This window comes from Narcine bancroftii, chromosome 3, assembly GCF_036971445.1.
Source record: "Narcine bancroftii isolate sNarBan1 chromosome 3, sNarBan1.hap1, whole genome shotgun sequence".
In the NCBI taxonomy this organism is placed as follows: domain Eukaryota; kingdom Metazoa; phylum Chordata; class Chondrichthyes; order Torpediniformes; family Narcinidae; genus Narcine; species Narcine bancroftii.
The window spans coordinates 192,049,006-192,072,953 of NC_091471.1; the positions used below are offsets into that span (position 1 = coordinate 192,049,006).

At 38.8% G+C, this 23,948-nt stretch overlaps 1 protein-coding gene across 8 annotated transcripts in view; it reads right to left on the bottom strand.

Moving 5' to 3' along the window:
* Positions 1-23,948, bottom strand: part of trmt44 (tRNA methyltransferase 44 homolog) — a 121,560-nt gene that overhangs the window by 84,362 nt on the left and 13,250 nt on the right. For 7 of the 8 annotated variants that reach the window (XM_069926161.1, XM_069926159.1, XM_069926157.1 and 4 more), the window contains 5 exons: positions 23,176-23,282; positions 20,741-20,924; positions 16,870-17,275; positions 15,501-15,617; positions 13,467-13,677 (listed from right to left, as the gene is read on the bottom strand). In XM_069926161.1, the coding sequence (XP_069782262.1) occupies positions 13,467-13,677; positions 15,501-15,617; positions 16,870-17,275; positions 20,741-20,924; positions 23,176-23,282 (1,025 nt within the window). Of the gene's footprint in view, positions 1-8,029; positions 13,678-15,500; positions 15,618-16,869; positions 17,276-20,740; positions 20,925-23,175; positions 23,283-23,948 lie in introns of those variants that run through there. The other variant, XM_069926160.1, reaches the window with a different exon arrangement.

Here is a 23,948-nt window from a genome sequence, read left to right on the forward strand (position 1 = left end):
CAATCGTACATTTATTTTCTTCAATGATATTTCTAGTTCTGTAAGATATAACATTATCTGTGAACAAGCTAATTTTATGTTCTCTATCTTCTATCATAAAACCCTTAATCTCATTATCTCCTTATCACTTCTGCTAATGGTTCTATAGACAATGCAAATAAAAATGGTTATAATGGGCATCCTTGTCTAGATTAACTTTCTAATGGAAAAGGTTTAGATATTTGCCTATTCGTGACCATTTCAGCTTTTGAATGATTATACAAAGCTCTTATCCAATTTATAAAATCATTTGGAATTCCAAAAATATTCAATACTTTAAATAAAAAGTTCCATTCTTGTCAATCAAATGCTTTTTCTGCATCTAAAGCTACCGCTACTGCTAGCATTTATTTCTGGTCTACATTTATTAAATTTATAAATTTAACTTATAAATTTACCTTGCTAGAATGCAGTAATTGGGGTCCAAGATTTCATACCGCGTTACAGCCAAGTTGTGGAACAGATGTATATATTTCATGATTCGAAAACAGAATACTGTGACTCAAATCCTATAATAAGATCTTTAAGACCTTTAAACTCTACATATTAACATACACATCTTGTAAATGAGTCATAAAAGTCCATCTTTGAGATTGTGGCTGTTAGCCACTGTTAACCTGGCATCCTAAAATCAATGTTTGGGGTCCACAGACACCCACATTATAAGCAATTCTGTGGATTAATGAATCACATTCTAACTAGGTTTCACTGTATATTGTCCACAGATTTTCTATGTTTAATAAAGTCAGGCTGATCCATATATATTAATTTAGGTAAATAGTTAGTTAACCTGTTAGCTAAGAATTTTGATACAATTTTATAATCTGTATTTAATAATGATTATCAGTCTATAAGAGGATGATGGCAATAGATATTTCCCTTTTTTGGAATAACTGTTATTAATGCTGTTTTGAAAGATTCTGGAAAGGAGTTAGAGTCTCTCATTTGATCCAAAAGTCCCATAAAAACAGGAATTAACAACTCCTTAAATTCTTTATAAAACTCTAGAAAGAAACCATCCACTCCTGGAGCCCTATTATTTGGTAAAACATTAAATTATCATACTTCAACATCCGTAAAGGAATTCAATAATTTCATTTTTTTCGACATTTAATTCAGGCAATGTAACTTGTGATAGATATTCATCTATTTTTTTCTCATCTGATAAAATTGTTTATAAAAATTCCTAAAATCATCATTAATTTTTTAAAATTTTGTTTGTAATTTGACCAGTTTCTCTTTTCGTTGCTATTCTTGATAATTGCACAACTTTTGAGTTGCCATGCTAAAACTTTATGGACGATATTACCTAATTCATAATATTTCTGTCATGTGCACAGTATATCTCTTTATACTTTATTAAGATTGTATTGCATTAAGTTTCATTTTTTTGATTCCAATAATCTTTGTTTCTTTTATTTTTATGAACATGCAATTCCTTTTCTTAAAATAGATCTTTGTCTAATTGATCTACTTCTTTGATATATTCCTTTATTTTAGATGTGCAACTTATTATTTACCTTTAATTTTCTCATCCATAACTTCAAATCTTTTATCCACCCGCTGCATCATTTCCTGAACTTTCTCTTTAAAAGTCTTGTTTTCAGCTACAATCTCTCCATATCTTTTTATTTCTGCCATTGTAAACTTCCTCTCTTGTTGGGAACATTCCATATATATATTTTTTTCATTTCTGCTGCAGAAATAAATGATTCTTCAATTTTCTCTAGCTAGGTGGCCTTGGGACTTTTGAGTAAAACAAAAACTCCTGTTCTTCCTGTTCCTCTTCTCGTTCACTGGAGCTGGAAGTCTGCTTTGTTTTTTTTTTAATGTTACCTTTTTTTGTGCTCTGTGCATCTTCAAACGAGTCGGGCGACCATTGTCTGGAGAGACCCTGTACTGCAGATTCCAATGGTCTCCCCGGCTCCTGGCTTATCTCCCCTGGGCAGTACTTTATGAACTACTCCTGGATCCTTCAAGGTCAGCCTATCGTCCATATCTCAATCTTTTTCTTGTACTGTAATGATTGGGTTTTCTTTGTTTGGTGCCATTTTAAAATGTTCTGCAGGTCTTCCAATACTTCTTTCTTCCATTTTTATTTTGCTAACTTTTTTGAGGAGAGTAGAGATTTGCAGTGTAAACCCACGTCATCACATGGCACGCCCCTCAGTACCCCACATTCTTAATCAAACAAATTATAGTAATACTTCATTATAAAAAGAAAATCTAATCCCACTACCAAAACCAAAGCAGTTTGGCAAAGCAAGAGAAAATCTCCCTGTCACAGTAATAAATTACCTTATTAGCCAACACCTTTGCATTAAAACCAAATCAAAGATCTTGAAAGTAATTCAAAAAGGGTCTGCACAGTGTTTAAAAATTTAAATTAAAATCAGATATTGAGCATCGAATCTTCTCAAAATTTAAACATGACATAATGTCATGTAACCATTGAGCGTGAGTGGGTGGAGCAATGTCCTTCCATCCAAACCTAGTCATAAAAGAAATAATAGCTAATACATGCAAATCAGATGCTGTTAAAGTTATGGTCTCTCTCCACCAATACAAATCAAGGCATTTAAAGGATTAGGCTTAAAATTAACTTAAAAAAATACAGAAAATGTTAGGAAATATATCCTTCCAATACTTCCCAACACTCGGATATGTCCAAAGTATATTAATGAAGCATCTCCATTATTGCATCTATCTCAACGAGGAGATACATCTGCATAAAATGAGACAGTGTGACTTTGGATGTGTCGGCCCTATGGACTACTTTAATTGTAGGAGATACCTCTGATAACTTTGAAGAGACTTGTGGTCCTTTTAATCAACTATTTTGTATGAGTTAATTTGCATTTTGACTTTACTTTCCAGACTGTTGTGGATTTCTGTAATTTTTTTTTTATTATTGGAAGGACCAGATAAATAGTTTGTACTGATCTGTTGAAATAAACTCTCAGTTTAGGCTGCCCAGCCTTTTTTTTTGTGGTTGCTGTTTTTTTTTGTTTATTTTGGTAGGTTTGGGGTTTTAATAACATATTTTTCTCTTTTTTTTGAATATTCAAAATTGAGGAGAAAGGGACAATATTGTTTAGTATGTTATAATGTTACATGTTGTATTATGTATTGCAATATATTGATGTTTCTCTTTTAACTGTTCAATTCTGGATTCTATTCAACCCATAAACTGTTTACTATAATATCTTTAATAACAAGACTGAAAAAGAAAAAAAATTGTAGGAGGGAGTAGTTAACAGATTAGAGATGAGGCATTAACCTGTAGGTCCTGTTCCCAGGCATCTTTATATTTTTTTAAATTTTATCTAAAGGAGCCCCTCTTTTTTCCCCACATATCATAAATGTTTGATATTGAACCATTATAAAAAGGTTGTAAATTATAAAAAAAATACATCTATTAAATTCTTATCAATGCTCTTCAGAAATGTACATAATTGAGGTCATCCATCCCTTCCCAACTTCGCACATCTGAGGTGACCAGAACCAAACACAATAATCCATGTGTGGTCTAACAAGTTTGATGGAACTACAACATTACCTTGTTGCTCTTAAATTCAATTTCATGACTAATGAAATGCCACCACATCATGGAGCTTCATAGCCAATCAATCAACTTCTGCAGCAGAAAAGTAAATCGTTTGTCGGTGAGGTTGTCTCTCCAGTGTTGTACCACCTTGACAATGGCCTGGGCCTCCTTCTCAACCGAGGAGTGTCAGATTTCAGGACCCTGGAGGGTGCAGGAGTAAAAGGCCGTGGGTAAGCCGGCCTGGTTAAGTGTTGTGGCCAGGCCAAAATCAGGTGCATCGCTCTCCACCTGGAATGGGGGGGGGGGTTTGGGGGGCATTTGTCCACAGCGTGCATTGCAGCCTTGGCAATATCCACCTTGATGTGGCTGAAGGCTGCATGGGCCTCTGATGTCAGGGGAAAAGAGGTGAATTTGACAAGGGGGTGTGCCTTGTCCACATAATGGGGCATGGTAAGAGAAGTCAGGCACCTTTTCGGGGCCTTAAAGCTGTGGGGAAGGAGGAGCTCCAACAGATGCAGCCAAGGATGGCAAGGCGAGTTATGCGATACATACACATCCCTATTGTATGTGAGATTAAGGAGTTTGGCAGCCTGGAGAAATTTTTGAAGGTTGGTGTCATGATCCTGAATGTCATCGCTGCAACAGTCAGATATAATTGGAGGAGCAAATCTGTAGCAATAACAGACTGATGTAAGAAACAGAAAGTTGTGATAGTAGATTTTACCTTTTCACATATTGACTGAGACTCCCATACAGTAAAAGGACTGGAATGGCTTGGAGTTTGTCAAACGTGTTCAGGAAAGTTTTCTCAATCAACACAGAGGTACCAATGAGAGAATGTAATAGTTGGATCTCCTATTAGGGAACCAGACAGATCAGGTGACAGAAGTATGTGTTCATGATCATTTTGTGTCTAGTGACCTTAATGTCATTCATTAATTATAGATAAGAATAAATCTGGTCCTCGAGTTGAGTTTCTAAATTGGAGAAAGGCAAATTTTGTGGAAATGAGAAAGGAGCTAGAAAGAGTGGATTGGGATAAGATGTTTCCTGGAAAGATGTGTTCAGTAAGTGGAAGGCCTTTAAAAGTGACATTTTGAGCGTGCAGAGTTTGCATGTTCCTGTCAAGATTAAAGGCAAAGTTAACAGACATAGGGAAGTTTGGTCTTCAAGGAATATTGGTGATCTGGTTAAAAAAAGACTATAGCAGGGACAGGCAACAAGGAGCAAATGAGATACTTGAAAAGTATAGAACATGTAAGAAAATACTTAACAAGGAAATCAGGAAGGCAAAAAGACATGAGGTTGCTTTGGAAAATAATGTGAAGTTAAACCCAAAAGCTTTCTACAAGTATGTTGAGTAAAAGGATAGTAAGGGACAAAATTGGTCCCTTCGAAGATCCGAGTGGTCATCTATGTGTGGAGCCTAACAAGATGAGGGAGATCTTAAACAGGATTTTTTTGCATCACTATTTAGTCAGGAAACAGGCATAGTGTATAAGGAAGGAAGGGAAACAAGCAGTAGTGGCATGGAACATATAGAGATTAAAGAGGAGGAGGTGCTTGCTCCCTTACAGTGAATAAACGTAGATAAATCACCCAGGCCTGACATTCTCTCAGACCTTGAGGGAAACTAGTGTAGAAATTGCAGGGGCCCTAGCAGAAATATTTAAAATGTCCTTAGCCACAGGTGAGGTGCCAAAGGATTGGAGGGTAGCTCACGTTGTTCTATTGTTTAAAAGAGGCTCCAAAAATAAACCAGAAAATTAGATTGGTGAGCCTGATGTTAGCAGTAGGTAAATTATTGGAAGGCGTTCTGAAAGATCAGATTTACAAGTATTTTGGCAGCCAAGGGCCGATTAAGGATAGTCAGCATGGCTTTCCATGTGGTAGGTAGAGTTTTTCTCAGAGGCTACCAAAAGAGTAGACAAAGGAAAGGCTGTGGATGTTGTCTACATGGACTTTAACAAGGACCTTTGACAAGGTCCCACATTGGAGGCTAGTTCAGAATGTTCTGACACTCAGTATCCATGGAGAGGCTGCCAACCAGATTTGAAATTGGCTGAATGGGAGAAGACAGTGTTTCTCAGACTGGAGGCCTGTGATTAGCAGTGTTCCTCAGGGATCAATGCTGGGACCATTGTTGTTTGTTGTCTATAGCAGTGATCTGGATCATAATGTGGGAAATTTGATCAGCAAGTTTTTTGGAGGCATTGTGGACAGTGAAGAAGGCTTTCAAAGTTTGCAGAGGGATCTGGGTCAAATGGAAAAATGGGCCATAAAATGGCAGATTTCAATGCAGATAAGTGTGAGGTGTTGCATTTTGGAAGGACAAACCAATGTAGGACATACACAGAAAATGGAAGGGGAAGAAGTGGAGAAGAACAAAGGAATCTTGGAATACAGACACATAATAGACAGACAGGTTTGTAAAGAAAGCTTTTGGCCTTCATAAATTACAGTATTAAATGTAGGAGTTGGGGCATTATGGTGAGGTTGTATAAAACATTGGTGAAGCTAAATTTGAAGTATTGTGGGCAGTTCTGGTCACCTAACTATAGGAAGGATATCAGTAAGATTGAAAGAGTGCAGAGAAGATTTACTAGGATGTTGTCAGGTTTTTAGGAGTTGAGTTACAGGGAAAGATTAAACAGGTTCGGACTATTCCTTGGAGCGTAGAATGATGGGAGATTTGATTGAGGTTTACAAAATTATGAGGGGTATAGATAAGGTAAATGCGAGTAGGCTCTTTCCACTTAGATTACGAGAGATAAATGCAAGTAGACATAGCTTTAGGGTGAAAGGTTTAGGGGAATATCTTCACTCAAAGTGGAGGGAGTGAGGTAAATGTGGGCTCTTCAGTTTTAAGAATAAATTGGATAGATACATGTATGGCAGAGGTCTGGAGGGTTATGGAATGGTGCAGGTCAGTGAGACGAGTGGAATGAAGTTTCAGCAGACTAGAAGGGCTGAATGGCCTGTTTTCAGTGCTGTAGTGTTCTATGGTTCTGTTACCATTTCCCTGCCTTTTGATTTTCAATTATTCCGAGTGGTTACCTTGGGCTACTCACCATCAATATATTCATTCATATTGTATCTTTAATGTAGATTGAGGTCTGAAGATAATATTCTCATTGTCATTATCAAACAAAGAATACTACTGAGACATTTAGGAAGATTTTAGGACAGATGATCAAAAGCTTGGTCAATAGAGTAGGTTTTAAGAAAGATCCCAAAGGGAGCAAGGAGAGTGTTGGACTGCATGTTAGCAAAAAAGGGAAATTCACATACTCCTTGTATGTGTATTGGAGATACACAAAAGAGTCTGGAAAAACAACCAACTAAAAAACCTCACAAAGATTAGCGTATACAGAGCCGTTGTCATTCCCACACTCCTGTTCGGCTCTGAATCATGGGTCCTCTACCGGCATCACCTACGGCTCCTAGAACACTTCCACCAGTGTTGTCTCCGTTCCATCCTCAACATTCATTGGAGCGCTTTCATCCCTAACGTTGAAGTACTCGAGATGGCAGAGGCCGACAGCATCGAATCCACGCTGCTGAAGATCCAACTGCACTGGGTAAGTCCGCAGAATGACCATCGCCTTCCCAAAATCGTGTTATATGGCGAGCTCTCCACTGGCCACCGTGACAGAGGTGCACCAAAGAAGAGGTACAAGGACTGCCTAAATAAATCTCTTGGTGCCTGCCACATTGACCACCGCCAGTGGGCTGATATCGCCTCAAACCGTGCATCTTTGCGCCTCACAGTTCAGCGGGCAGCAACCTCCTTTGAAGAAGACCGCAGAGCCCACTTCACTGACAAAAGACAAAGGAGGAAAATCCCAACACCCAACCCCAACCATCCAATTTTCTCTTGCAACCGCTGCAACCGTGTCTGCCTGTCCCGCATCAGACTTGTCAGCCACAAACGAGCCTGCAGTTGACGTGGACATTACCCCTCCATAAATCTTCGTCCGCGAAGCCAAGCCAAAGAAGAAAGATTGGAGATAAGGATTGAGCAGAAAGGGAACGGATTTAAAAAAAAAGATTAATTGCATTGGAGAAAAGCACAAAGCTCCTACCTTGTAATCACAAAAAAAAGCATATTTATTGAGTGCATCTTGTCTTTCACTTACAGCTCAATTTAAGAACTGCTGAAAATGGCATCAAAAGAAAATTTAAGTACAAATCCAGATAATTTAGTTGTTCTCCGGGTTGATATTGGACAATTTCTAAATCAATTAAATATGTCAAATTTTAAAAAAACTTCAAAATCCTCACTCAAATATATTTCACAGCTAGATAGTATAGCCAGTCCCTATGCAATTTTGGCAAAAAATATAAAATATGACCAAAAGTGGATTTGTCTTCAACTCATTTATGTTTTAAAAAAGTTTAAGCATGAATCAACCAATCACTAAGAATAAGCATCATCACCAATTCTGATCATTTGTTTATTTCATTAATTACATGCACAATATATTTACAGCAAGCATCCCAACACTGTGATGGAAAATAAACCAGTTTTGGGAAACCTGAACCATTTTCAGTTATTCTCCTCCAAAAATGTACATTGATAAAATTCTGCAGATATATACACTGTAGTATACTATATTTCCAGGTCACCACGCAGAGTTAAGAGTGTGATCCATCATAGAAATACACTCTTTGGCCCATCTTTTTCATGCCCTCTCTCTCCATCTAGTCTATGTGAGCTATCCCTTTTAACTGCATTTGGCCTATATCCAGCCAAACCATTCCTATCCATGTACTTGTTTCAAAGTCATTGTTATTGTACCTACATCAACAGCTTTCTCCAGCAGCTTTATTCCCATCTCACCTTAAACCTATGCACTCCAGTTTCTAATTTTCCTACCCTGGGAGGTTGGGGGGAGGTGGTGGTGGAGTCTGATCATTCATATTTCTATGCCCCTCACAATTTTATCCATCTCAATATGATCACTGCTCAGCCTTTCATGTTCCAAAGATAAAATGTTCCAATCCAGCCTTTCCTTAGAACTCAAGCCCTCCAATCCCAGTTACACCCTTATGGATCCTCTTTCCTGACCCCTGTCAGGTTAAATTCCTTACATACTTTATATAATGTCAACATATTAACTTTCCTTTCAAATAATTTTAATGAATGCCAAGTTAAATTAAAAAACATCATTTTGGTGTGTAGTGGAGGAAGGCCTTAAGCTGTACCTTTATCGCAAGGAGCCTTCGTGGTGCTTCAATCTGGTTGGTTTCTCCCAGCATGCATCCTTGGGAACAATCGCGTAATCCTATGCTTTTAAGGTAAGTGTATCAGTATCTAGACTTTCTGGACAAATATACATTGTAGATGGATGACAGTATCATTCCCACTCCAGCTGCTCAAGAGCTTGCACTATGGCTTAGCACGACAGGTTAGACCACAAGGGCATTATCATCAAGGTCTTGATGCTTTCTTTTTTAGCTGCTATAATGAGTATTTCTGTCTACATAGATGAGCTAGGAATAATTTTGCACCACACAAGGTATTATCCCTTAATTAGACCGCTTCAGTTAAAATATGGTGTGATAAATCTAATTTCCAGTATAGAGGTAACTCCTTTAAATCACTTGTTTTAGGAAGTAATAACTTGTTAATTTTTTAAACAAAAAAAAATGCTGGTTACAATTTTCAAACTTTTTTGAACCTGTAAAGCAAGCATAATTCTCTCAAGAACTCATTGTTTCTTGAAGAAGCTAGATTTTATTTTTTTAAAACACTTAAAATATCCATGGAAAAATTACACAGCAAATTTATCAGAAGTTTGAGGAAGTTCACCTTATCCCCAAGATCTTTTAAAGATGAATCATAGAAAATATGCTGTCTGGATGGATCACAAAGTAGTCTGTCTGGATGCATCACAGCTCATAACTCAAGTCCACAAGAAACTTCAGTTGTGAACATAGTTTAAAGCCTTCATAAAGAGGAACATCCTCCTCCTGGACTATATAAAAAACTTCCTGCCCTCTTGGGGAAAGCTGCTAATATGTTGAAGGACCCATCCCACATTGATCATACTCTCTTCTCCCATCAGGCATAAGCCACACATGCTTGAAAACAGGAACCTCAAGATTCAAATGATCAAACTCTTAAATGGCAAAAGATGATGTCTTTGCACTATTTCTAGTGGACTTTATGCCCTGCACAATGTTTTTGTAGTTTGCACTATACATTGTACCAGCTGACATTCTAATACTATTCCAACACTTGTTTATCATTATTGCCTGCATAGTATACAAATCAAGACATATTACTGCACATGGTGACAATAAACAATTCAATCAACTGTTGAGTAAAAGGGCATCATGTCATAAAGATACATTTGCTCATGACTGATGAAAATAGTACCAAAAGGCAGCAAAATATTTTAAAATATGGAACTTTTAAATAATAAGTATTGCTTTGTGTTGATGTGTGCATAAAATATTTACTTATAAATAAAACAGTGCACAGGAAAATTCATTTAATAAAAAAATCAACTTAAATTGTTTTATAAAAATATATTGGGTAGAAAACATTTATTTTATTTTTTTTAATTAGTTTTCAATTATGAATACAAGAAACAATTGTTCTGAAAATCTCGAGGGATTTAAACAAACTGGGTCAGTCTGCGTTGTAAAAAAGGTATATTCATCATTATTTAACCTTACAATAATGCAGTAAACTCCAGTGTAGTTAAGCATAGATGTCCATATGTTGTTGTCACAATTGTGTCACTTTGGTACTCATCACAAAGTACAGCACCATACTGTTGGTCATGCCATTGAATGCATTGCACATTTTAAAGCTGCTGTGCTCATAGCAGATATAAACTTATTTTGTATACTCTGAAAATTATGGTTAAACGTAGATCAATGTTAATTACTACCATTCAACTTACTTGGACTGGAAACAAACTAAATATGAATCTCCCTATATCAAGGCTATAGGCAGTTAAGAAAAAATAAAATGAAACTACTCTAACACTTCCAATTTCTCAAATACATTTTGTTCTACTTTTCTCTTCCCATATCTAATTGAATTCTATAGTCGTAATTTACACCATCCTCTTAAGCTACCCAGGCCAGCAGGAGCCCTATCTGTGCAGCATATCAGAAATGTTAAAACGAAGTCAACGAGAATGGGAAGGGCAAGATGGCAGTCCACACAGCAAAAGACCTAGGAAAGGAAATGACTATAAGCCAGATATGATAGATCAGCCACTCTGGTGGGACAGAAAACTCCAGAGCCGCATCTGTGGCTGGACAAAGGTGACCTCAAAGAGGCGTTTTAAGATCCATCAAGGCAAGAAAAAGTGCTTGAGAGAGCTTAATGAGGGGCACCTCACATTGATTGCTTCTTTCAGTCGAATGAACCCCAGTGGGAGGGGAACCTCCACTGCCCATTGGTTATCAATTATCTCAACCACAAGCCAAATTCAAACAACTGCAGGCCCAGGAACAACTAGGTGTCCAGAGTCCAACCTGCCAAAAACGGTCACAGAAAGGAAGATCAGACAGACCAAGCCAGAAATATTGTGGCTCAAGTCCTGCAAGAGATAAGAATGGAAGTCTTTCAACACAGACCTTGTTCACTTACTAGATGGGATTAACGGATCTGTCGAAAATAAATTGGAAAAGGGAAACATCATATACAGTTTTGGAATGGAGAGAATTGGAGTGAGGGAAAAGAGAGGAATCAGAAAGAACTGTTGGCTCCAATCAGGAAGTCAATAGGAAATCAAGAGACTAGTAAGAGAAAGACAGCAACTGAAAAACCAATGGCAGAAGGCATCAGAGGAAGAAAACGGAGGAATCATTTTGTACAGGAAGAGATAAACTATCTTGCCACTCTGCGAAGAACAGAGTGGCTGAGAAGGCAGCATAGAATGAAAAATCAGACAAGAGCTAACTTCCACATCCTTACAGTTTATCAAAGGCCTTTTCATTGTAGAAAAGAGCGGGATAGAGTGCCAAGGAGGGAAGTTGAGGAACACTTCAAGAGTCAAGATTCAATTTAATGTCATAATAATGTGCCATATTACATGACATTACCTTTTACCTGCTGCAAGGCAAACAGATTAGTTGTCGGCAGAAATTTCAGAAATTGCCTAGGCACCTCTTGCATTTCCTTATAGTCAGAGAAAGAAAAGTAAAATGAAGTCCCATCCCCCCCACCCCCCCACCAAGTCACCGAGTGTCCGTAGATTCGTCTCCCACACTTCTGCAGCCTCCGTAGTTACCCAGAGGCCAGTCCAAACCATTGGCAACTCAAGCTCCAGCTCTGAACTTCCAACATGGTCAGAGACCCTTTGGCACTCTTAGCACCTCCTCGCATCCCAGTTGCAACACCTGGTACCCCTCCGACCAGCTCAAGCCAGTCTCCAGCAGTTTGCAGCCCAGCGTATCTCCCAACAGCAGTCTCCAGCAGCCTGCAGCTTCCATGGGTTCCCTGCCTCAAGTCGCCAGCAGCCTGCTGTACTGCCCCCTCTCTGGTCCACCTCCGTGGTCACAGTCCCATGGGTCATCTCTTCAGCTCCTCCTTCTCATACGGGGTTTGGTCTTCCCGTCCTCAGGTACCCTGCTCTAGTCCTCCGCTTCCCTGGAGTCTGCAGCCCCTTGTGGTTGCTGCCAATTAATAGGTGCCACCATCTTGGGCGCAGACCCCTTGAGGAAGACCCAAGTAGATAGCCTGAGGAATGAACCAATTAACATCTCCCTGACATGCCACCAATTCACCAACCAGAACATCAGCTGGATGAGAGGTCTCTTACACGGAAAGAGGTTAAGAGGACAGTACAGCGGACGAGCACAGCCTCAGCTCCAGGGCCTAATGGATTTTCATACAGGGTCTATAAGAACTCTGGAACCTGATGAGAGTGGCATAGGGGAAGGAATCATACCCAAGGCACGGATAAGAGCAGAAGGGATCTTGATTCCTAAAGAACTCTCCAGCCATCAATCAATACTGACAGAACGGTCTTCTGAATGTGGAAGGAAAGATTTTCTTCAATGTCGTGGCTCAAAGACTCTACGTAACTAGTGAACAGTAGGTTTGTTGATACATCAGTGCAGAAGGCAGGAATATGGTATTCTCGGGATGCTTAGAACACACTAGCATCATCTGGCACCAGATACAAACAACTAGCAGGGAAAACAAAGACTTGCACATAGTATATTTAGATCTAGCCAATGTCTTTGGATCAGTCCTTCATAAGATGCTGTGAACAGCCTTCAACTTCAAGGTTCCAGAAGCCTTCATGCATCTCATCCAAGCATATTTTCAGCATCTCCAGTTCTTTATTACAAACACAGGAATACACCACTGCTTGGCAGCACCTGGAAATAGGCATAATGGCAGATTGTACCATCTCACCCCACTTTGGTTGCACCATGGCAATGGAACTCATCATCCGTGCATCATGCTGAGTGGTAGGAGGGGAGGGCCTGAAGAGTGGGAGGGCATCTTCCTCCAATTGGCGCATACATGGATGACATGATCACATTAACAACAACAAAGGCCTGCATTAGCTTCTCCTCCAACATCTCCGGTGCCGTCAGGCGTCCGAAGTCCCTGGTCAGTTTGGATCCAGAAAAAATTCAGATAAATGAGGATTTTCTGATTTATTTCTGTTATCCTCATTTATCAGAATTTTTAAAAAAAATTGAATAAATGAGGATTTCAGAGAATCAGATTTTAGATAATCGGAGTTGTACTGTAGCTAACAATGTGAGGGATGCCTAGCTACTAGAAGACAACCCTGCTAAATGGATCATTACAACAGAAAGGAACAAGTTTTTACATAAAATGACATTTTTAGTTGCTTCATTTCTTGCCCAGAACAAAACATGGGTAACAATTTACTTTCTTGCTGCTGTTTGAAGTCGTAGCTCCTCTGTTCCATGTGCAAACGAACATTTTTCTGCATTTCGAGGACATCCGTCAGGGTGATTTACAAAGAACCAACAAAGACGCGTCTTACATGTGTCTAGTAGCATTCTCTTTCCACTCGATATCTGCTTTCCAGTTGGTTTCTCTTTTGACCAATCTCGAATCTGAACCTGGCCACGTACAACTACATATTGGAAAAAGAATAAAAGCTCTTATAAATTTTAAAGCATCGGTCTACATATTTCATGATCCAGATGAAACGGTGAATACAGTTTTACATCAATATATCAATATTCTTTCACCTAAATGAATGTTGGGTTCAGAACAAATAAATATAATAATATATGTTTAAGAAAGTAACTGAGGTTAAATTCCCTGTTTGCAATTGGATCCATGTCTTTCTATCCCACAGGCTGCAATCAGCGTGGATTGGTGACAACATCTCCTCCATGATCATTCTGAAGAATCAGGGAACCAAAAGGCTGTGCACTCAGTCCTCTGATGTACTCTCTGTACACCTATGACTGTGTGGCATACACAGCTCTAATTGCATCTAGACGTTTGTGGCTGACACCACATCATAGGCAGGATCTCTAACAACGATGAAGCAGAGGGCAAAGGAGAGATAGAGGGTCTTGTGCCAGGACAACAACCTTCCACTCAAAGTCAGCAAGACCAAGGAGCTGGTCAAACACTTCTGGAGGAAAGGTGGAGCTCACTCACCAGTCCACATCAATGGTGCTGAGGCGACTTGTCCTGGTCCACCCACATTGATGCAATGGCCAACAAGTCGTACCAGCAACTCTACTTCCTTAGAGGAAATCTGGCATGTCACCAGCATCCTTTAACAACTTCTAAAGGTACACCTCTAAAACCATCCTACCCGGTTATTTCACTGTGTTGTACAGGAACTGCTTCATCCAAAACTGCAAGAAACTGTGGAGTTGTGAATGTGACTCCAGTCAACACGCATATCCCATTCCCTTCCATCACTGGAAACCAGTCAACCTATTAAAAGACTCATTCCACTCCAGCACACCCTTTTCACCAACAACCCCCCCTCCCCCCCCACTCCATCCCACTGGCAGGTCAGAGATCACATACTACCAGTTTCTTTCTTGCCATTATTAGACTCCTAAAAATTGTTACATCAGCTGATCTCTCTCTGATATTGCGCTTTTGCACTATGACCTTTTGTACCAAGTATGAGATAGCTCCTCGTCTGCTGGCAAAAAAAAATTCTGCCACTTAATTTTCAATACATGTGACAAATAACTTGAAAAAACTTAACCATTCAATTGAATCACCAAAGCTGAGGGCTCACTATCGATACACTGATTGTCCAGAGACTATACTGGAACTGGTACTCTTGGTCATTGATTACTTACAGTATAAAAAGAAATATGTGTGAAAATCATAGCAAGAAACACAGGGAGTCCTAGGTTACAGAAGACCTGACATGAGAAATCCAAACTTATGAAACATTTTCACTAGGAAACAATGCAGAAATTACCAACAGGAAAAAGCCAATGCCTGATCTAATATTTTCTTCAGGTAATTTCAAACATAACGAACCCTGAACTTCCTCTTGTTAGTATATACTTTATTAAACAACTGACAGTTTTCTTACTGATTAGCATATCAGCTCTCTCCTTCTACCTGGGCTGCATTCAAAGATTTGCCATAATTCACTTTCCTTAACAACTCCTGTCACCTTTGCTGACCTTCCTCAGCATACCGGTTACAAATTAGTCCCGAAGAACTGACAAGGCTAAAGATTTCACGTTACTATTTTGGGGATAGTTGCTTATTTCCGACTGATGGAAAATTCAATTTACTGACATCTCTGCCTTACTTAACTGGGAGGATCTTCTGTATCAAATTGCTGAGTGAAATGGGATTGTTCCAAGAGCCAACAAAGATTCCATTTTATTCATTGATTCCAGAAGGAAATATGAAAATATTCAAAGAGGGGAGAAAAAGAATTATGAAAGCTGCAAATCATACCTTCAAATACCTGACAATAGTTTCTTAAGAGAGTCTTCAAACCTCCACACTCTTTTTTTAATCTCTTTAAAATACTGCTGCCAAGAAGATCTGCAACATTCTTCAGTGGCAGGCTTCCTGTGGTAAAACATATTAGGTTAGAGGTTGAAAGAAAGCCAAGAAATTCATGCATTTATACGGTGCCAATCATAATTATAGGACTTTGCCATAGATGAAGCTTTGAAGTGCAGTCATTGTTGTGTACAAGGCACCTTATTTACAAACAAAAAACTTGCAAGGTCAGCAAAATAAATGATTACATCACTTACTTTGGACATTCAGTTGGGGAATAAACATAAGCAAAGACAAAGAACTGTCTATCTCTTCTTGATGGAATTGGATAATTTCTATTCAACTGAAGGAGAAATTCTGGTATTTAACATCGCTACCAAAAGACCATACATCCAACCATGAAGCACCAACTAATATCACAAAATTCAAATATCTAGAGTGGGATTTAAAAAATCACCTTTGAACAGAAATGAAAAACATATCTATACCTAATGCACAGAAATGGATTAATTGAGTCAACTCTTCTTTTACAATAATTTTATTTTAAAAGATGTATTCATGAAAACAAAATGAAATATTGATTGAATTGTTACCTTCCAGGCCTCCTTGGTTTTACTATATATGCAAATAGCTTCAGACTTATTCAAGGAGAAACATGGACTTATGCAAAAATCCAATAGAATTTTAAACATTATGAATACAGTAGTAGATTTAGAGACCATTGTCACCAAACAGAATGTAGGAACATAATGACAGAGGTAGGTTCTAAAGAGGAAATAAAAATTAATTGTTAAAGTTTGGATGTATTTAATGGGAGGATTCACGGTTATATAGAGAAGAAAGCAATTTCAGAGCCAATCAAAAGAATTGCCTGTTTCTGTGGTGTTCTCAAACTATACTGCTTCTTCTGTGATTCATTTTAACAGAAATACATCACCAAGTTTCTCATGTACTGCAGCTTTTTGTTCTTTGCACTGTTAGATTTGAAACATCAATCACTATTAACAAGCTACTTCTTTAAAAGAAGTTCTACAAAACATTTGTTGCCCACGTGAAGAAACAAGTTACTTCCAGTTCATAGTTCTTCCCACCACACCACTCACATAACTGGTGAGTTTTACGAGATGATTGACTGGCCAGTAAAGAAAGACAAAATTAACAGTTTCAATAGCAGTTGCCTCAATGGTTAATAAATGAATTAAAACAATAAAGAGAATTTCAAGCATAAAACATTGGAATCTGTTCATTTCAGACAAAAATTAATTTAATACAGAACAAAATGTTATGGATAATATGCTTTATAAACACAAAGTCCTACCTCCCTTGTTCCAATATCCTGTGCTGTCTTCATTATCATTCTTACAAGAGTCTTGATTTATCTTCAAAAGAGCTTTAGCGACTTGAAGTACAACATGATCAGTGAAATCCCTGTCCAAAGTAGCACAATTCCGAAGTTTTTGTACTTTTTCTCTGGGTTGAAAGCCAGCCAACCACTTCTTGGCTGCAACTGAATCTACTTCAGCAGAGGAACCTTGTGTCATAGAGCGTTCGACAGTGGAACAATGTGTGAGATTGTGAGCAAACAGTGAAGCAGAAGCACTTAAATTATTATTTTCTGTACTCAGAGAACAAGAACGTCTTTCTCTAATGTACTGCGATCGTTCGTCATCCAATTTTTTTTCACTGAACGGAGGATAGGTTCTTTGATTTCCAATCAAACAAACCTACAAAAACAAGGAAGAAAATGCAAATCACATCAATTTGTAAAGCACAGTATACGGAGACTTTTAAACCAACAAAGACCACGACAGTTTGATAACATGATCTATTCCAGTGCAAATCCATTGTTTGCACTCATTACAAGGGGCTAATTAACATAGAGCAGTACAGCATAGAAACAGGCCCATTGGTTCATGATGTCTGCATCAAATATGAAGTCTAAATTAAATTAAAACTCTGCTGCTCACTTAGGATACATATTCCTCTGTTCCCTGCATATTCAGGTGTATCTAGAAAGCTCCCAAATGCTTCTTATTTTTAAAAAAAACATATTTGCTCTATGGAAGCAACTCTATCATTATGCTTCTACATTCTAAGATTGGCCACAAATGGTTTCTAAATAGACTATTCATAATTTTTAAAATTCTATTGGATCTCCAATCATATCCAGTTCCATCTCAAACCCTGGCAGCCCATTCAAGGCACCTACAACTCCCTGCAAAGTTAAAAAAAAAATTCCCCTCCACCTCTCCTTTAAATATCTTCCCTCCCATCCAACTTTAATAAATGACATTTTAGTTCTGGGAAAGTTATTGTGAACGTTCTTCACCTGATCAGTGCCACTTATAGTTGAAAAACCTATCAGGTCTTCCCTCAGCCACCGACGTTCCAGATAAAACAACCAAGTTTCCCCACAGTTCATGCATGCAAGATCCTGGGTTTTTTTAAAATCAATCTGGTGGAGGAACTCAACAGGTCAACCAATATCAGTGGGGAAAACAAGAATTACTGATGTTTGCTGATTTTAGTCTTAATGAAGTGTTCTCACCCAAAACATCAACAATCTTTTTCCATCCACTGATGTTGCCAAGCACCTGCAACAGATTGTGTTTTGCTCCAGATTCCAACATCTGTAGTCTCTCCTGTGTCTTCCACATCCTGATAAATCTCTTCTGTATACTTTCCAAAGCCTCCACATCTTCCTGCAATAGGACAACTAGAATTGCACACAATATTCCAAGTCCGGCTGAAAAAATATTTAGTATAGCTGCAACAACACTTCTTATACTCAATCCCCGAGCCAACATGACAAGCATGCCATATGCCTTCTTTGCCACCCCATTTACTCACATGGCCACTTTCAAGCAGCTATAGACCCAAGCTCCCAATCTCTTTGCACATCAATGCGCATTACAGTCCTGCTATTAACTGCACACTTTTCCCTCTCAGTTGACCCCCCCAAAGTGCAACACCTCAGACTTGTCCACCTGTCATGTCTCTGCCTATATCTGTTGCTGCTCTATATTATCCTGTCATAGTCACATATTCTTTGATTGCCCTTTACTCTAGCCAACCAATCTTATGAAGCAAACCATCTAATTTTTCCATGGAAGATACTTAGATACATCTTAAAAAGGCGTCCCAACACCGATCCCAGCAGAACACCACTGGTCAGGGACTCCAGCCAGATAACACTCCCCCCCCCCCCATGACCCTCTGTCTTCTATGACCCAGCCAATTCCAAATTTAATAATTCATCATTACTTTCTGGACCAGCCTACCATGAGAAACCTTGTCATGAGCTTCATTCATTGTCCTGAATATTTTTCTTGGCATTGCACTGTATCCCAGTGTATGCACTCGAGAGCTCTGTTAAATTAATCAGGAATCAGAGTTTAAAAATCCTAATCTACACAGGACAAATACCTGAGAAAGAGCAGTTGAACTGAATCAGCCACCAGCACCCTGCTGCATGACACTGTCAATCCTTGGCATGACTTCAAATATAAATATCAACCATTTAAGTAGCAAAAAAGTCAGCAGGATTTGGGATATATTAATCTTACAATAATAGTACTCATGTTGCCCAACAGTTCACAGAATCACGTTAACTTCAGTGTTCATCTCCCTTCCTCCCTGGACCTACACTCAGCTCTGGAACACCTGGACAACAAGGACACCAACATCATGCATTTAATGACTGCAGCTCTGCTTTCAACACGTTACTACCAAACAAACTAATTCCTAAGCGTCCTGACCTTGCTCTTATCAACTCTCTGCAATTTCTATCCTGTAGGCCACAATCAGTGAGGATTGGTGAGTGCACCTCCTCCACATTCAACCTGAACACCAGAGCACCACAAAACCTAGTCCTCTACTGTACATCTTACACACCTATGACTGCGTGGCCAAACACAACTCTTCAAGTTTGGGGATGACACCACCATCAGAGGGAGGATCTCTGATAATGACAAAGCAGAGTACAGAAGGGATAAATAGAGGATTTTGCAGCTTGATGCCAGGAAAACCACCTCTCAATATATGACAGCAAGATCAATGAACTGGTTAAAGGCTTCCAGAGGAGGAAGGGAGCTCACTCTCCAGTCTACATAAATGGCACTGAAGTGGAGATAGTTGACAACTTTAAGTTCCTAGAGGTTAATATCTCCATGACATATCCTGATCCACAGACTTTGAAGTAATAGACAAGAAAGTGCATTATTACCTCTACTTCCTCAAAAAATCTGAGGAAATTTGACATGTCACTAGCTTCAACATCTACAGGTACTCCATTGAAAGCATCGTATCGGGGTGTGTCACTGCATGGTACAGGAACTGCTCACTTATGTCCACAAGAAACTGCAGGGTTGTGAATGTGACTTGAGCCATCAGACATTTCCCTCTCCCCTCCACTGACTCCATCTATAATTCCCACTACTTTGGGAAAGCAGCCAACATATTAAAAGACTCATGCCACCTTGCCTACACATTCTTTGGCCCCTCCTGTCAGGAAGACAACTAATCAGCATGTGATCATGCACCAATTGATTCAAGGTCAGTTTCTTTTCTGCCATTATCAGACACTTCATGAACCCCAAAATAGTAAAATTATGTGGCCTTTGCTCTGTATCAACTGATCTTTCTCTGCAACTCTGCACTTTGAATTTTGTTCTGTGTCTTACTTGTCAAGTTCAAGTTTATTATCATTTTATTGCACAAGTACAACCAGACAAAAGTGTTTTTTTGGTCTGTAGTGCAAAAACATGCATATAGACAGACCAGACAAACAGATAAGGAATTCATATGCACTTCATAAATACAAACAAATAAATATTGTTAAATAAATAGTGAAATCTTGGTTTGTATGAGCAGGACATGGTGGGGGGGGGGGAGAGAAGGGGGAAAGGAAGGGATGAGAGAGGAGCAAGCCCACAGAATTTTAAATATCTCATTAGAAGCCATTAGTGCAATGCATTATCCCTTAAGTATATAAATATGTTGACATTTTATTTTAGCTTAACATTTCTACAATTCTAATTGTGAGTATAAGTTTGCAAATTTAAACTCAACATTTTGAGAATGTTTGGGGAAAATAAACCTTACACAATTAGTTTTAAAAATTTATGAAAACTCTGATATACCAAACACAGGAAATATTCACTGCAGAGAGAAATCATTCTCATCCTTACCCGTTTTGTCGATGGAATTCGAAGGCAATCTTCCTCAACTTTGAAACCACACGCAGTACCCACCTCTGTAATGAAATTCAGATATGCTCTGTACTGTGTGTTTTTGGTTTCCTTTCGACAATATTTTCCATAGAAATCATAGAAGCAACAAGGTAGGACAAAATAGCGGCACGAATAGGATGACCTGGGATGCAAAGTCAAACAAATTCTGAGCCTTTTACCTTTACAAAGGTTTGGAACTTCCATCTTATACACAACCAATTACATTAGAGATTATTAAACTATATCAATAACTTATTTAATTTAGCAAACTTGACTACTAAAGCGTCAGAGCTGAAACTTGGGTGTTGAATCAATGCCCAATCAAAGAAAATTACATTGGAGAAATGATAATTAATGAAAAGGTTATAAAGTAAAACCCTTGTTATCCAGAATTTAAGCAATGGCAACCTCTAGCAAATAGCAAAAAATAAATCGAGGGAATTAAATTTAAAAAAGATTAATGAGAATAAATACAAATTTAAATAAAAGTTTAAAATTGTCAAAGTAAACATTCTCTGAACTAACACAAATTTTTGGTGAAGATGGGAGCAAATATTCAGCCAGCAGAGTGCCTTAGTCATGCTTTGTTTGCAGTAATTGTTTGAATAAAGTTGTGTTTGAATAAAATGGTGTCACTCAGGATGATGCCATTCACTGTTGGGGTAACTCTCTTAAAGTGTCCCTTTGTCCCTGCTAGTAAGAGTCTTTATCTTTATTAATATATTAGTATCAGAATCAGCATTTATTGTCATGAACAAGTCATGAAATTCGGTGTTTTGCAGCAGTATCATAGAGCAAACATTCATATTATAACCATCTCTCGACATTTCTATAAAAAATAATAACATTAATAGGGCACGAAAAGTAAAGCAGTGTCTTTGATTCATTGATTATTCAGGAATCTGATGGCAGCAGGAAAGAAGCTGTCCTTGTGCCGCTGAGTGCTCGTCTTTAGGCTCCTGTACCTTTTCCCCGATGATAGAGTGAAGAGGATATGGCCTGGGTGGTGGGGGTCTTTGAGGATAGAGGCTGCTTTTTTAAGACACCGCCTCATGTAGAGGAGTGAAGTCTGGTGCCTGTGATGTCACAGGACAAGTTAACAACTGTCTGGAATTTATTCTTGTCCTGAGAGTTGGCACCTCCATAACAGGAAAACCAGCCAGAATCCTCTCCACGGTACATCTGTAGAAGTTATGAGAGTCTTTGGTGACATACCAAACGGCCTCAGACATCTCACAAAGCATAGCCGGTGGGAAGCCTTCTTTGTGATTGCGTCAGCGTGGAGGCTCCAGAACAAATCCACGGAGATGTTGACAACCAGGAATTTGAAATTCTTGATCCTCTCTACTACTGAGCCCTTGATAAGAACTGGGTCGTGTTCTTCTGAAGTCCACAATTATCTCCTTGGTTTTGCTGACATTGAGCACAAGGTTGTTGAAGTTACACCATTCAATGAGCTGATCTATCTCCCTCCTAGATGCTTCTTCGCTCCTGTTTGTGATTCTGCCGACAACTGTAGTGTCATCAGCAAACGTGTAGATGGCATTAGAATTGTGCCTGGCCACACAGTCATGGGTGTATAACAAGTAGAGCAGTCCTTGGGGTGTGCCTGTATTGATGATCAGTGAGGAGGAGAGGTTGTTTCCAATTCGTGCTGACTATGATCTTCCAATGGATCCAGTTGTCGTCAAGGATCCAGTTGTAGAGTTAGGTACAGAAACCTAGATTTTGAAGCTTCTTGATCAGGACTAAGGGAATATGTATGTATGAATTGCTGTTTTTGACGTGATCCAAAGCTGAGTGGATAGCCAGTGATATTGAATCTGCTGTGGAGCGATTGTGACAGTAGGCGAATTGCAGTGGATCCTGCAATTCGCAGTAATAAGTAATAGTAAGGCTTTTTCTGTAAACTTAGGTGGGTAGGGTTAATTTGCTATAATGCAACTGTGCATCCTTCAGGAAGCTCCGTGGATGAGGAGGAACAGCAAACGAGGATGCAGCAAAAGTTAAATGTTTTCAAAGAATGTGACTGAAAATAAAGTAAAATGCTTTAAGATTTATATTTTAATGCAAGTGAAATTAGTCTTTGTCTTTTAAAACTGTTTATTCTTAATTAAGATGTCTATGAGGCATTGTAAGAGTGAGTCTCAAACAGCAGGAAAACTTGCTTATCCAGCATCTACGTATCCCTGTAGGTGCCTGATACCAGGGTTATACTGTATTGGAATTTTCAAAATAACACTGTACATTTAGTAAGTTCTTTTAAACAAATTATATACTTGCATTTGTATCATAAGTTATTACAAGTATGAATTTAATGGGTTTTCACTAAAATATGTAGTTGGAAAAAAAAAAGATTTCATCAATTGTTGGGGAATATAAAAGCAAATTACCTTGCTGCAACAACAGGAATCCATGGTGTGAGCTCATCTGAATGGTTGCCAATTAGCCAATCCACATCAGGAAAAAGAAAATCATCGCTCGGAGTAATGGCACATTCCTATTAAAGCAACAGCACTTTATTATATTTAAATCTTTCTCCAGCAAATTTAATTACCAAGTGAGAATTTTCCACTGTTAGTTGACACTGAAGTTCTGTCAGTTACCAAGATGCAATTTTGGCAGCTGCTGGCTTTCCATGATCAAAATCATTTCCTTTCGGGGGCACTGATGTTATGCTTCTTCAAAAGGGTGTGGGGGGGGGGGGGTTATCCATGGGCATTGCCCTCCCCAAACGAGGTGCTGTGTCCCCCATATAGTTGTAGCCATTGCTCTGGTAACAGCTCCCCCCCAAGCAACTTTATAAGAGTTTCATTGTGCCCCCTCTAAATTCGTTCTGGTGTCAACACTGGCCACATGGAAAAGATGAAGTAGAAATTAGTCAGTGGACATCGGTGGGCTTTCTTAATAAAAACTACCACTCATAAGCAAGGATTATCAGTTCTTTTGAAAACTGCTTATCTGCTTGGATCAATCGGTCACTTAGTAGTATAGAAACAGGATAAGTAAAGAATTGCTGGAGGCACTCAGCAGACAGACAGCAACCACTGGGTAAAAATGGTCAGTCAATGTTTCAAGTTGAAACCTTCGACCAAGACTAAGACAGAAGAGGTGAAATTACATTCATAAAGGGGGAGAGTTGGGAGAGGGGCCTAGAGGTGATATA